This window comes from Macadamia integrifolia, chromosome 11, assembly GCF_013358625.1.
Source record: "Macadamia integrifolia cultivar HAES 741 chromosome 11, SCU_Mint_v3, whole genome shotgun sequence".
NCBI lineage: Eukaryota > Viridiplantae > Streptophyta > Magnoliopsida > Proteales > Proteaceae > Macadamia > Macadamia integrifolia.
This window is the reverse complement of record NC_056567.1, coordinates 13,412,949-13,426,959: the sequence shown is the minus strand read 5'-3', so window position 1 is coordinate 13,426,959 and position 14,011 is coordinate 13,412,949. Positions and strand designations below refer to the sequence as shown.

Below are 14,011 nucleotides of genomic sequence, written 5' to 3'. Positions count from 1 at the left end.
ATTTCTCAAAAAAAATCATTTTTCTCAAGTAATTATAGAATCATTTTTATGTTGGGATAAAAACGTAGTCTTCATTGTTAATTTTCTTAAATAGGGAAAAACTAACCTAGTATTTGTGCCTTTGTGGGGACTTAGGACTTATGACCATTTTTTTTTCTCTAATTTCTTTTTTTTTTTTTTTTTTTATTGATTATTTGGTGAAAATTTTCTTTCCGTTTATTAAAAGTGGAAAAGAAAGAATCCCCTTTTTTTCAATATAATTTAAAAAAGTAAAGTAAAATTACGGCTATAATAAAGCTGGAGTTTGATTAAAAGCAACTCCGTTGCTCATTACTCTCTCAAGTCGTCACTCTCTTCACAAAAAAAAATAAAAAATAAAAAAGTCTTCACTCCCTCCTTCACTTCTCTATTTGTGTGTGGTTCTCAGTTCAAAGAGAGGAACTTGGGTTTGAAAATGAGTCGAAGCTCCAGTAGCTGCAAATGGGTTCCACTGTCATTGCTGCTCTTCTTCGTTTGCCTTTCCACTGGAGAAGACGGTGAGTTCTCATCTCTCTCTCTCTCTCTCTCTCTCTCTCTCTCTCTCATGGGTTTGAACTTATTCTTTTGATCTATACAAAAGGGGAAGAAGCTCTGAGAGTGATTTCTAGTGCGTTCTTCAGTTCTTTTCCTTCCATTTGAGCTTTGTAGTTCTCTGCCTTATCTAGTTGGGTAAAGAAGTTTCAGGTTTTTCCTACCTGAATCAGACCACAGTCCGGAGTGATATTGGTAATTGTAAAGCCTAGTTTGGCTCCGGACTTGATTCTTTAATGGGCCCTACCGTCCTATGGTGCCTTGATTTCCCTGCATGGATAGCCGTATATTACTGGTAGCAGCCTTATATTTCACCATTATTTAGTTAGTGCCTCAGTTGTCAGTGCTCAGATGGTCAGATGTTCTCCACACCCTGGCTACGGTCACCGGGGTCTATCTCGGAGCAGGGATTTAAATCTTGGAAATGGATTGGTACCGGCCTCAACTGACACCGATATGACATCTATTTAGGTTAATTTTATCCTTTATTTTTATTTTTATTTTTATAATTTTATACTTATCCGGATAGATTTCAATACTTGATCCAGGATTGGCTATTTTTTTTTTCTTTTAATAGGCTAGGTTTGTATCAGTTGACACTGATAGTAATACGATCCAATCAATCCAATACTAATACTTAGAAGTTTGTATGTTTTTTCTATAAATTCTACTGTTTTTGTCTTTATTATTGATGAAAGAATGATCGAACATGATTGGGTCTCATAAGTGAATCTTCAAATTTCGGCTGCTTGATTAGAATTTATACATCAAGGGTGGTCTCTGTGGTGTATTGATGTTGATAGCGTCCTTAATGAGTGCCGGAGGATTGAATTCTTTTGTAGTGTAATAAGGTATTTGACATGTATTTAATGATTAAGAACACTTAAATATAGAATCCAAGACCATCATACCTAGTCCAAAGCATTCCTGATCGTTGAACACGCACTTTGCTCCACAGAGGATTGGGAGAGAGATTTATTCGATTTAAGCCATTTGAGATTGGAGAGCCTAAACGGTCAAAAAATTTCCAGCTGTTAAATTCTCTTGTATGGTGAGACCGTGGGAAACGAAAACACTGAAAAGGGTCCGCCATTTACGCGGAGCTTTTTTGACTTTTGAGCTTCTGGGTAAAGTTGAATTTTCCTTCCAAAAAACAAAAAAAATAGGGTATGGTCCACCCATGGGTGGTATGAGTAGGGTATGGTCCACTTTACCAAACAAAAGAGAGTAGGGTATGGTCTACCCATCATGCTTAGAGTGGTTTGCATTTGGACCAAAATCCAGAAAAGAAAACCAAACCGTGCATGGAATCATCTTGGTGTTTAATTTCAGTTTTCTTTACCAAGAACCGGGAATCTAAACCGTACTTGTTTAGGTGTCTGGTTCGGATTAGTTCGGTCTGATTTTAGAACAATGGTCGGACCTTATTCAATCTAATTGATTAATATCTCCGGCTTGATCATGTTGACTGGTCCAATGTGGAAGGTTTTGGGTTCAAGTCTTTTGGTGGGTTATCATCAACATTGGGGTGTCCATGGGCAAACATATAAGGTTTTCATTTGATTCGATTTTGATTATACGATTTTATTTAAAAAATAGATAAAAATAGGTTACAGATGCGAAAATCAAACTGAACTGAAAATAGAAACATATTACCAAAATCATAACTGAGTCTTCTCAGTTTAATTTGATTTTCAGAATAAAATATATATATATATATATATAATAATTGTTTGTTCTTGCTTTTACATTATTGTAATCATTCTAAGTCTCTTGGGCTTAATAATTGCATCAAATGATTTTTTATTTTTATTTATTTTTGTTTATTATATTTTTCTTTTTTTCCTGCTTTTTCTTTAACCAAGGCATTAAAGCATTAAGTTGGAATTTGAATGCATCAAATAGTTGTTTATTCATTTCTTTTCCATTAACAAAGTGATTATTTTTATTTTGCATTTTATTTTTTATCTTTATTCGAACATTGCAACATGATGACATCTAGTGATTAATGTCTATAAATTGGTATACTTTTATCAAAAAATAGAAAAAGATCAAAATCTTTGTATGCATGTGCCATGTGGCACGTCCTAATAGGAAGACTATTTGATTTGATTCGATGCAAAACCGATGGTTTCTTACTAAATAAAGTTTAGTTTTTAAAACAAAACCAAACCAAACCAAACCAAATTTCGATGCGATTCGATTTAGTTTGAAATGATTGATTTTAGTTTCGGTTTTGATTTAACACCTTTAAATTTATTTAGGCCTGAATTTAAGTGACACTATGCCGGGCCTCACACTGCGCTGGTTCAAATCAAGCCTGGTCCACCTAGAGCCTAATCAATATGGTATAATAATGTAAGGGGACCATCTTGGGTCCGGGCTATAGGTTTCTGCCAGTGCAAGGTATCTTTGCTTTAAAGAGAATCATGAGGTTTGACTCACGCATGCTTGTCTCAAATGATTTTATTGTGTCATTGTTATCACATTAATTTCTATTCCTTTTCCTTTCGATTATGAAATATGAAAACTGGCGGTTGACCGGTTCAACTGGACTTTTATTTAATGAAACCATCTTATTATCTCATTATCAGTATTGAAGATTTGTTAGCCATACACCCTGTGATCTGTAGTTGGTTAAGCCTTATCTAAGTTTAATCCAAGAAGTATTGTTAATTTTTCCCAATATCGATGCTCTTGCTTGCTAGAGAGTGGGCTGGGGTTGGGGGCGGAGGCGGGCACCCCGACCCAAATGCCCCCGACTGAAATTTTTTAGGCGTAGTTTATATTGGGGGCAGTTTTGTACTTGGGGGATTAATAATTTCTTCACCAAAATAGTAGAAGCTCTAGTTTATCGCTCGGCCAAACATGGCCCATCTGAAGTGAAACTTCTAAATTGTTGGTGTACGATGTCTTGGATTCCATCATAGTTTAATCTAGGGAGTACTGGTGCAGGCGTCTTGACAGGCAAGACGGCGGTCTTGCTCGAATTTTTTATTTGAGGGCAGTTTTGTACTTTTCAGATTAGGATTTTCCCTTTCTCAAATTTTTTATTTTAGGGCAGTTTTGTATTTTCGGGATTAGGGTTTTTCGCTATACATATTTGTAGCAAGGTGTTATTTCTCTGTAATGCAAGCAATACTGAGAGGTGTGAGGACGAGCGTTGTAAGCCTATTCTCCATTGAAAGTGAAGTAGGATCTCATCTCATCGAAAACATAGGCAATCTTATCGAACCTCGAAAACCTATGTGCATTGCTCGTTCTTGTTTTTCCATTATCTTCTGCATCGTTTTAGGGTTGCATTTCTACAGTAAATCATAGTGTTTTGTGTGTGATTCTCTTTCGTTTTTTCTTTTACAATCGTTGTTCCGTTGTGTTGTTAATTCCTAACATGATCAGCATTCAGTATACTTCATTGTCTCTTACTGAACAATATGGATATAGGTTTACTAGCAAATGGTGATTTTGAAACGGCTCCAATGAGTGGATTCTCGAATGAAGGCATAGCAGATGGTCCTACCTCCATCCCTGAATGGAAATTGAATGGAACAGTAGAACTAGTAGAATCAGGGCAAAAGCAAGGTGGTATGATCCTTATAGTACCTCAGGGTATGCATGGTGTGAGGCTTGGCAATGATGCAGAGATAAGGCAGGATATCAAGCTTGAGAAGGGGTCATTTTACTCAATCACATTCAGTGCTGCAAGAACATGTGCTCAGTTGGAATCTCTCAACATATCAGTACCTCCAGCTTCTCAGACCGTTGATCTGCAGACCCTTTACAATGTGCAGGGCTGGGATTCATATGCATGGGCCTTCCAGGCTGAATCAGATGGTGGAGAGGTGGTTTTCAAAAATCCTGGCATGGAAGATGACCCCACCTGTGGGCCCATCATTGATAACATTGCCATCAAGAAGATTTCTACACCTGACAAACCAAAGGGTATGTTAAGCTAGTCATTAAAGAGATGGTGCTCAAGTCTTTATAAGCTTTTACATCGGGTTATTCACTTCCGAGGGATAATTTTCTTTTACGTGGAACCTCAACATTTAACTGTTTATATGTGTTTATATGTTCCTTTTCTTTTACAGACAATGCTGTCCTTAATGGTGACTTTGAAGAAGGCCCATGGATGTTCAGGAATGCTTCATTAGGGGTTTTGTTGCCCACAAACCTTGATGAAGAAACATCCTCATTGCCTGGTTGGATTGTCGAATCAAGCAGAGCTGTTAGGTATATTGATTCATATCATTACAGTGTTCCCCAGGGTAAACGTGCTATTGAATTGCTCTCTGGAAAGGAAGGTATCATTTCACAGATGGTTGAAACAAAACCTCAGAAACAGTACAACCTGATCTTCTACTTGGGGCATGCTGATGATAAATGCCAACAGCCCTTAGCTATCATGGCCTTTGCTGGGGATCAAGCTCAAAACATGCATTATATGTCCAATTCGAATGCAACGTTCGAAACTGCAAATCTTACTTTCACAGCCAAGGCAGAGAGGACTCGAATTGCATTCTATAGCATCTATTACAGTACAAGGTCTGATGACCATAGCTCCCTATGTGGTCCAGTGGTGGATGATGTGAAGGTATTGGCATCCTCTGGGTACCGAAGAAACATTTTTGGAGGTCTGGGCTTAGGATTTTTGTTGTTAGTTTTGGTATTGATTTAGAATTTCTGTGTATGTTTAGTAGTTCATGTTTTGTGTATGCTTTGGTGATTGGGGAAAATTGGTAAACCATCTACTCAAGCCTATGTTGTATGTGAATTTCCCCCATGTGGATGTAAACTACCTTAGCTATATAGCAATATTCCTTAGTAAGGTCAATGTATGAGCAAGTCTTTTAAGCATAGCTGTTCTGCGCGAGTTAAAAAGAGTTGTCTTTATTTTTGGGAGAAGTTTTCCTTGACTGTGCGGTAAAGTTCATCGCCTCATCCTAGGGTTCACAAACCCCTCTGGTGTTTTAGAATCCCCCGAAAAATACCCCTTATACCACTCCCTCTCCTGGACTGCCCACCAATGGCAATCTTAATTCGGTATCACCAACACTTCTTATATGTATATGAAGGGAAATTACAAAGGTAGGAAATAGAACTTAAAAACGTATTAAATCAATATCTCTTGCCCAGCCTTAGAAAGTAAGGGAAAACCTTCCACAACCCCAATTTTGATTGGGCATGATCAAGAACACTATACTAAATCAGTTTCTTTTTTCTTTTAGACACAATAGAAGTTTCTAAATACCGAGATTGTTTTATCTTGGTGGAAACACACACAAAGTACCTTTGTTAAGAACACACTACTCTTAGAAAAATTCAATTTATGTTACCATTAATCTTGAAAAAGATCTAAGATAGTCTTAATAGTGTGGGCATCATTTTCAATTAGAGCAACAAAAAATAATTGTATCATCCACAAACAAGTGGGAAACTTAAGGAGTAGACCTACTAACCTTAATGCCCTTAAAAATGTTTATATCATGATGAACCTAAATTAATAGGGACAAACCTTCCATAACAATAAATAAATAAAAAAAAAGATAGGGACTCAGAGGATGCCCCTGCCTAATTCCCCTCAAGAGTTCGAAAAACCCAAAGCTATTTCCTATGAGCTTAATAGAGAAGGATACAGAGAGAAGTAAATAAAATATCTTGTCACACCATTTATGATTGAAACCAAGATAGACACTTGATAACGATTGATAACGTTTCTACTGCCGTTTCTGTTTCAAGAAACGGTAGAAACATAAATTTCTGTTTATAGAAATAGAAACGGAATTGAAGGTGTTTGATAAGTCATTTTTCTAGAAATCAATAGTAACCAACGAAAGAATGGCCATGAGTCGTTTCCAGAAACGGAAAAACAAGTTCTACTTGTTTCGCCTGGGTCATTTCTTGAACCATAAGTAGGTCGAAATTTCAATTTCTATTTCTGAAAACAAGTGAAACGAAACAGTTTTATCAAACGCTTTTTGTTCCGTTTCTTCCAACAGAAACGCATTTCTTGAAACATTATCAAGCGGGCCCTTAGGCTGCGCTTGGTAGTCATCCGGAATGACGTTTCTGACGTTTTTTAGTTCTATGAGAACAAAAAAAGGGAATAAAACATTTGTTGTCAACTTGGTGTTTTCGGTTTTTTTAGAACGAAAAAGGGGAAAAAAAGAAAAAGCTAAAAACGCAAAATGATGGAACGATGTGACCTTGTTTCGTCATTTTGGTTTTATTCCAAATACAAAAAAAAGTGAACAACTAGGTTAATCATTTCTAAAACATGTTCACCAAACAACATTTTTTTATTTTTGTTTTAAAATGACGTTTTGATACAGAAACTGAATATTCTGTTTTTGACACGAAACTTCGTTTCTGGAATTGACTGGCTACCAAACGCAACCTTAGAGCCCTAAAAGATCTCCATTTTAATCGGTCATCGGCTTTAGACATATCCAATTTAAGAGCTATGTACCCTCTTACCCCCACTCCCCCCTCCCCCCTCCCCCCTCCCCCCTCCCCCCGACATCTAAGATAGTAAAAAAATTCATGGACAATTATAATATTACTTATAATCTGCTTACTTTGCACAAAAGCACCCTGAAAGGGAGAAATAAACTTGAGTAATATCTTCTTTAATTCTACAAGCAAGAATTTTTTCCAAAATCTTGTATAACACAGTACAAAGGCTAATGGATCTGAACTCATCAACTAACACTGCACCTTCTCAGTTTTTAGAATCATAATCAAAAGTGTGTGATTAACCCCCAATGAGAAAAACACTTCCATAAAAAAAACTATGCACATACCGAATAACATTATTCTTAACCACGTTCCAACATCTATGGAAAAAATATGGCAGGAACCCTAACATAACCTGAGACTTTATAACAAAAAACTAAAAACCATCTCCCTAATCTCCATTTTATTCAGAAGAGCAACTATAGCCTTATTATCCTCATCAAGATGACATGGTTAAACAAGGTTTCAACAAACGAGGGATCTAAAGTATTGGAGGAAGAATAACTAGATGAGAGGTGTTGAAGGGAGATATCTGCAATTGAGGATATATAAAAAACTTTCTCCCCTTACCTATTCAAGACACAAGAAATAGAGTAAAACTTAGGTACCGTTTGATAACGATTATGCTGTTTCTGTTTTAAGAAACGGTAGAAACAAAAATTCCTGTTTCTTGGAACAGAAACGGATTTGAAGGTGTTTGATAAACCTCATTTCTAGAAACGTTTCCTGTAGGAAATGTTGTTTGATAAATGTTGTTTTTGGAAACGTTTCTCTATCCGTAGGAGTCCTATTAAGCTACCGCTTAGGAGGAGCTAATTTGCTGGGTGAGCCACTACAACCTTCACTTTCGTTAGGTCCAATCTCTTAAAAATCATTATCATCATCAAGAACAAGATCAGTGGACCTAGAAGTAATAGCTGTAGTCTGTGATAACCCTCTATCCCCACGGGCACTAAAGTTGGAGAATATCTCTAACAACTCTGGCCACCATGGCAGACCATCTCTTCTATATTTAGCCCACTCTTTGTTTTCCTGTAATCCAAAGAGTTTTGTATAAGTAATCAACACGACGAATGTCAGTAGTACATTTTCATACATCTATAAACCAAATAAAATATTCATACCTTAATAGTAGATTCCCACATAGAATCTTCAGCTATAGCAGTCCTAGAATTTGCATCCCATCTGAATCCTATTGTTTCTAACAAACGCCAGAAGCTATTGTACTGCCTACGTAACTTGTTCATTTTGTTACACAGTTGCTCCCTCGCAAACGAGCAATTGAACTCGGATTCTAACCCTTTCGCAATATTTTCCCATCCTACCTTTGTGAAAGTGGAGTTGGTCTTTTGACCTTTCCTTACATTCTCAACAATATGGTTGATGAATGCTTGTAGCTCAACCTCATTCCAGATAATAGTGCTGCTGTTGGGGGTAGGGGTTCTTGGAGATCTCATTACGCTGAACATGCATATTTAATTTAGTAAACATTGCAAATATGTAAATTAGTTGCATTCACATAAATTGTGCTTATCAGAAACAAAACTTAAGGAACAGAAAGAATCCTACTTGCAACAATTTAACAACTATCAATGAGACAAATAGAAGTTGTGTTTGAGAAAAAAAAAAAAAAAGGATGTGCAGAAATATCCAATGCATTATGTTCACATTTAAACATTCAAACATTAGTTTAAATACTTTCAAAAGGGAAGTTAAAAAAAAGACGAAGGACAAAACCAGACCTATAAAAATACCAACATCAACAAAACAGGGCATATGAAACAAAAAATAAACAGTAGAAAGAAAAAAAAAAGGAAATAAAAGGAAATGAATGACTAACTACCATAACAAATGTTAATTTTCATCATATTCATTATATTGAGAAAGAAGTGTATGTTGAAAATTAGAACCGGATCAAGTCATCAAACAATATAGGGTAAGGATATGGGCAACTGATTAAGCTCAATACAATACATATAACAACAAGAATAATCATATATCAAGAAATAAAACTTGCAATCCTTAAACTGTGTAGGAGGTTAAAAATTAACTTACTTTTTTTTTTTTTGAAGCAAAGCACTGATGTCAAAGATTACTTTGAGGTATTGGGAGACAGAGAGCTGGAGATAATAAGTAGAATTTACAGGATCAAACTCATAGAAGGTTTGAAACAATGACATAGGGCACCAATGCATAAATATGACAGTAAAGGCTTCACATCTAATGAGTCTTGGTCATAATTGAGAAGTACCTCACATTTCATTAACATTTAATCACTAGAGAAAATAGATATTGGCAACAAATAAAACATAGCATCCACAAAAATATTTCAAACATAGAAATTATGAATGAAACCATGGATGTAATTGTGGCAAACAATTTTCACTAAGCATAAGAAAGAACCATAACAAGGACATAATATGAACTTTGTTAGATTAACACCTCAAAATCTATTTCCAAACCAAACCTGTAGGCAATTGAAATAGCAGAAAAAAATTTAACCCTCTTTCTACAATTATCAGTAATCATTAACAACCCTTGGTGTCTGAACCCAACTAACTCCTTAATGAGATTAAGATTTGAAGTGGATATATCCAAAATCTAGATCATGATCCGATGATCCATTGACAGGTCTGCCATAAGGTAAAGATTGGGAAACAACAATTTTACAGCTAGCTAGTTACATACCTTCTATTGTTGGCTTGTGATAATAGTAATCATGATAAACATTCTTATTGTCAAGTTTAAAAAATAAAATAAAAGCTATTGTGAAAATGCCATATTCTTTCCTTACTAATGACGCAAAAGACACAAGCCTGCTTTTAATTTGAAGGCAGATATATAATAAGCCAACCAACCAACACAGAGAAAGGGCAAAAGATTTCAGAAGAAGCAAAAAATATTTTTTGACAACCTCACCACCCCAATCTCCTCCAGCTTTGATGATCAAGTTTGATCAGATCAGATCTGATCAAACTTGAAAGAATCTAGAACACAGTTAAGCCTTCCCCTGCATTTTTCTTCACTGGAAAGCCTGCACTTTGCTGATGACAAGACAAAGACTTTTAAAGTTTGGAAGAGATAATGATACAGTGGAAAGGAAAGGAAATAGTCTTCTTCTACCCTATTTTTCTATCATGTGGAATACTGTGGAGTGGACTTTTCTATTTTAGCATTAAAAGCTGCTTTTATATTTATGAAAAACACAGCAAAGTAAAGAAAGATGGTATTTTTCAGGTTTGAAATCTAATGAGTAAGTGAGCAACCCTCTTCCATCAAAATTTAATAATCTGATGGGTTCCTCTCTGTTTTCTTGCATGTAATAGCTAAAACCCAGAGAGTTAATGGTATTAGGATATCCAGATGGTGGTGCTACTCTGGTAGAGTTTACTCTACCTATTCAATGATGTGAGTTTTATAAAATCTTTGAAATTGTGGGATGAAGAAAAAAAAAAAAAAAAAGAGTAATGTACAGCAACTGGGTGACTGAATATAAAGATTATAATCAATAATTGACTGAATATAACAAACTAAACTCTGAAATCCTTCATACCCATTATATGAATATAAACATCAAATCTCTAAAATTTCTTCATACATATCAACTGAATATTATCTATATACTCTCAAATTTTTATTGGATGTTCTCAGAGAAAATGGTTAGAAGAATGACAGAAGTAGGCAGAGAGCTTATGAAAACAGAGACATGCTTGAATCTTTAAAGCAAACAAAGGCCTAATGAGTCTCCAAAAACCAGTGATAGCAGATCACTATAGTACCAGAGGATTTAACATTCCTTGAGAAACGTAGGGTATCCAACGATCTTGAAATGCTTCCCACTAAATCCAGTCGCACAGTGAAGTTCGGTTGAACAATCAAATGTAGAAGAGACCTGCGAAATTGATTCCTCAAACTGTAAATGGGTAAAGAACTGTGTTAGAGAGAGATGAACTACCATCTACTTCTATTGGAATGTTATATTTGTAAACCCTACCTCAGGGAGGGATTTTGGAACCTCAGTAGAGAGCCAAAACTGCTATCAGTCTACGGATATTAGGGTAGGGAGGATTTAACAAAACCATAACATACCTAGGGCACCCTATGGCTGAAATGCTTCCCAAGAAAATCCAGTCGCACAATGCAACGATCTTGAACAATCGGAGGTATATGTTGCTTCCGAAGTCCTATTTTAAAGCTCTGAATCTGTCTTTCCTCTTGCAGCGGTACATCTTCACTGGAGCACGATCGTACGAAGAATCTTTGCAACTTGCGAAGATGGATCGTCCTCTGCCTTCACAAGAGCGCAATCACGAAGAATCTCTACAAATACAGACGGAATTGTTGGTTTATGGATGCAGTCGGAGGTGGGAGGAGGTGTATAGGGATCACCTCTTCTGATGGGTTCCTCTTTCGGAATAGGAAGCTCGATTTTTTATCGGGGGTGGGTGGTTCTTGAACCATAAATCAAAATAAATTTTAATTTCTATTCCAAGAAATAGCTGAAACGAACCATTATCAAATGGGCCCTTAATGTTTCCAGAGGCAATAACACGAAAGACTTAGTATTGATTTCATATTTCTATATACCTTTTTACTCTACTATTTGTGTGGCACATCATTTGTGATTTTATGATTAGGCCAGGTGGTGGCCATATTGCTAATGATTACTAACGAGTTGATGAAACCCTTTCCTACATATGCCTATCATCTTTTGTGCATGAGAGGCAAAACTTAAAAAACCAAGATTGGATGAGAGGCCAAGATTTTAAAAACTAAGATCGGATCAAGCAATTGGGATGCTCTATATTGGAATTGCCAATCCCCAGTTATATCGATCCTGCCAATATTTGGCAATTATCTGGATGATATAATATTGATTGTCTGATTTATATGATTAAAAATTTTTTGCGGGCGTATTCAAATGTCATCATCCCCTGGGTCTACAATTTTGCATTATTTTGTTGCTAAAATGTTTCTTTCCAAATTAACAAATATTGAGAGATTGTCTTTCAATTTATTACTAATGAAATAGTATCACATTGACTGTGGGCAACTCAACTATCATGTATAAGAACCACAAGAGATGTCACTTCAATTCAAGTTAATTGGTTTTAGGATGAAAGCTTTAACATGGTATTATAGCAGGTATGTTAGGCCTCCATCGATGATAGACTCTTTGCTTGACCCACGAAGACAGAGCCATAAGAGGCTGCACGTAAGGGAAAGTATTGAGATGGTTCCATGTCAGCTGTGGATGACTCAACTATCATGTATAAGAATCACAAGATGTCACCTCACTTCAAACCAATAAGTTCTATGATGGAAGCTTTAACACAAAAAGGAAAAAGAAAAAATTTCCATGTAGGCTCCAACTATTTCTCCCTAAAAAGGAACTCCATCTAATAATTTATCACATACTATCAACTCATACTCATAGATATAAATGTTTGAGTACATGGCTTTTAAAAATTTTAGAAATCTCAAAGTCATCTACCAATTATCCATTAAAAGAGCACACCAATGGTAGCAAGAAACAAGTACAAAGATATAATTAACTAACATGCTAGTATGTTGAAATCCCCTTATTTTTGTCCCCTTGGTCATCTCTAAATTTTTTTTCCACCTACTAAAATCGTCACGAACCTCTCTTATATCTGAATCTAGGAGCCCTTGTTCCTGGTCATGTTGTCTCCTTTATGTACTTCTGCATTATATTATCATTTGAATCAATGTCCATGAGGAAGTTGTGTATACCAAGCAGTAAACATTTAGATTCGACTCTAGAAAGACATATGTTGCATAGAGTACAATATCAGAAATATCTTCTTCAACACTCCAAATTCACGTTCAATTGCATTTCGAAGTGAAGAATGCCGATGATTGATCTCATTTACATTTGCTGATGTTCACCCAAAAACCTCATTCAAGTGGTAACTTATTCTTCTATAAGGAGTGTGAAACTCAGGTTGATTTCCCTAACCACCATCAACCAAGTAATACTTTCTATTACATCGAATGCCAACACCCAAGAGGAGGCGAATTGGGCGTGAGATTTTTCAAATAAACTCAAAACTTTGGATGATCAAACTCAAATCATCTAAAAGGTCAAATGTTAACACCTCTTGAAGGTGTTGGTGAAGGATTGGATGTCTTCCAACTACTCTTACTTGGCTCTGTACAATCAACTAAATGCAAACAAGGGTAAGCGCTCAAATGCAAAAGAGTATTTGCAATTAACTATCTGTAAACAAAGGTGAATCTTCAAATGCAAAAGGGTAGCGCAAGTATAAGGGACTGAAATTGTTACACTAATGCTCAAGTCCGGTCTAATTTAAACTTTCATAATAGGTGACTCGCTCGAGATGGTTAGTACCGGTAACTTGTGGACAACCTCAGTCTACAGGTGGTGAGATGGGATGACCATCGTGCCAGTGCAAATGCTATTGAGACAATTGGAAGGGTTCTAGGCCTTCGAAGCCTTGGTAGCGAGTAATTTAAGCTTGTGCTTACTTACTCAAACATGAAAGATATACCCTATTTATTGTGCATAAACCCCTATGGGAACTCCTTCCCCAATTAGGCAAAGGCATTGAAGAAATTCAGTCAGAACAAGTACAATAGGGTCTACCGATTGATCAACCTACTGGTGAATGGTAATCTACTAGTTAGACCAACAGATTATTTTAGATCAATTTATTGGTTGTGGGCTTGGCATATCGCGGTCGTACTTTTCGATATGTTTCCCGTGTAGGGAGTACCACTCATAGCAACCAATCAATGTCTTATAGTCAAAATGGTGGGTCCACATGGTCCAATAAATAGGTAATGAGTTTTGGGCTTTTAGCCAGACCAAGTAAATAGGCCTTAGTTGCCTTCGCCTATATAGGCCAAGCCTTAATGGCTCATTAACTCAAAACCTAAAAAT

The 14,011-nt window shown here is 36.2% G+C and overlaps 1 protein-coding gene across 1 annotated transcript; it reads left to right on the top strand.

The window, feature by feature from the left end:
- Positions 1 to 319: 319 nt before the first annotated feature.
- On the top strand, positions 320 to 5,443 carry LOC122093385. The gene is made up of 3 exons (XM_042663717.1): positions 320 to 536; positions 4,015 to 4,512; positions 4,662 to 5,443. Exons 1-3 carry the CDS (start codon positions 455 to 457, stop codon positions 5,246 to 5,248), a joined length of 1,167 nt encoding a protein of 388 aa, XP_042519651.1. The 5' UTR covers positions 320 to 454; the 3' UTR covers positions 5,249 to 5,443.
- Positions 5,444 to 14,011: the final 8,568 nt, after the last annotated feature.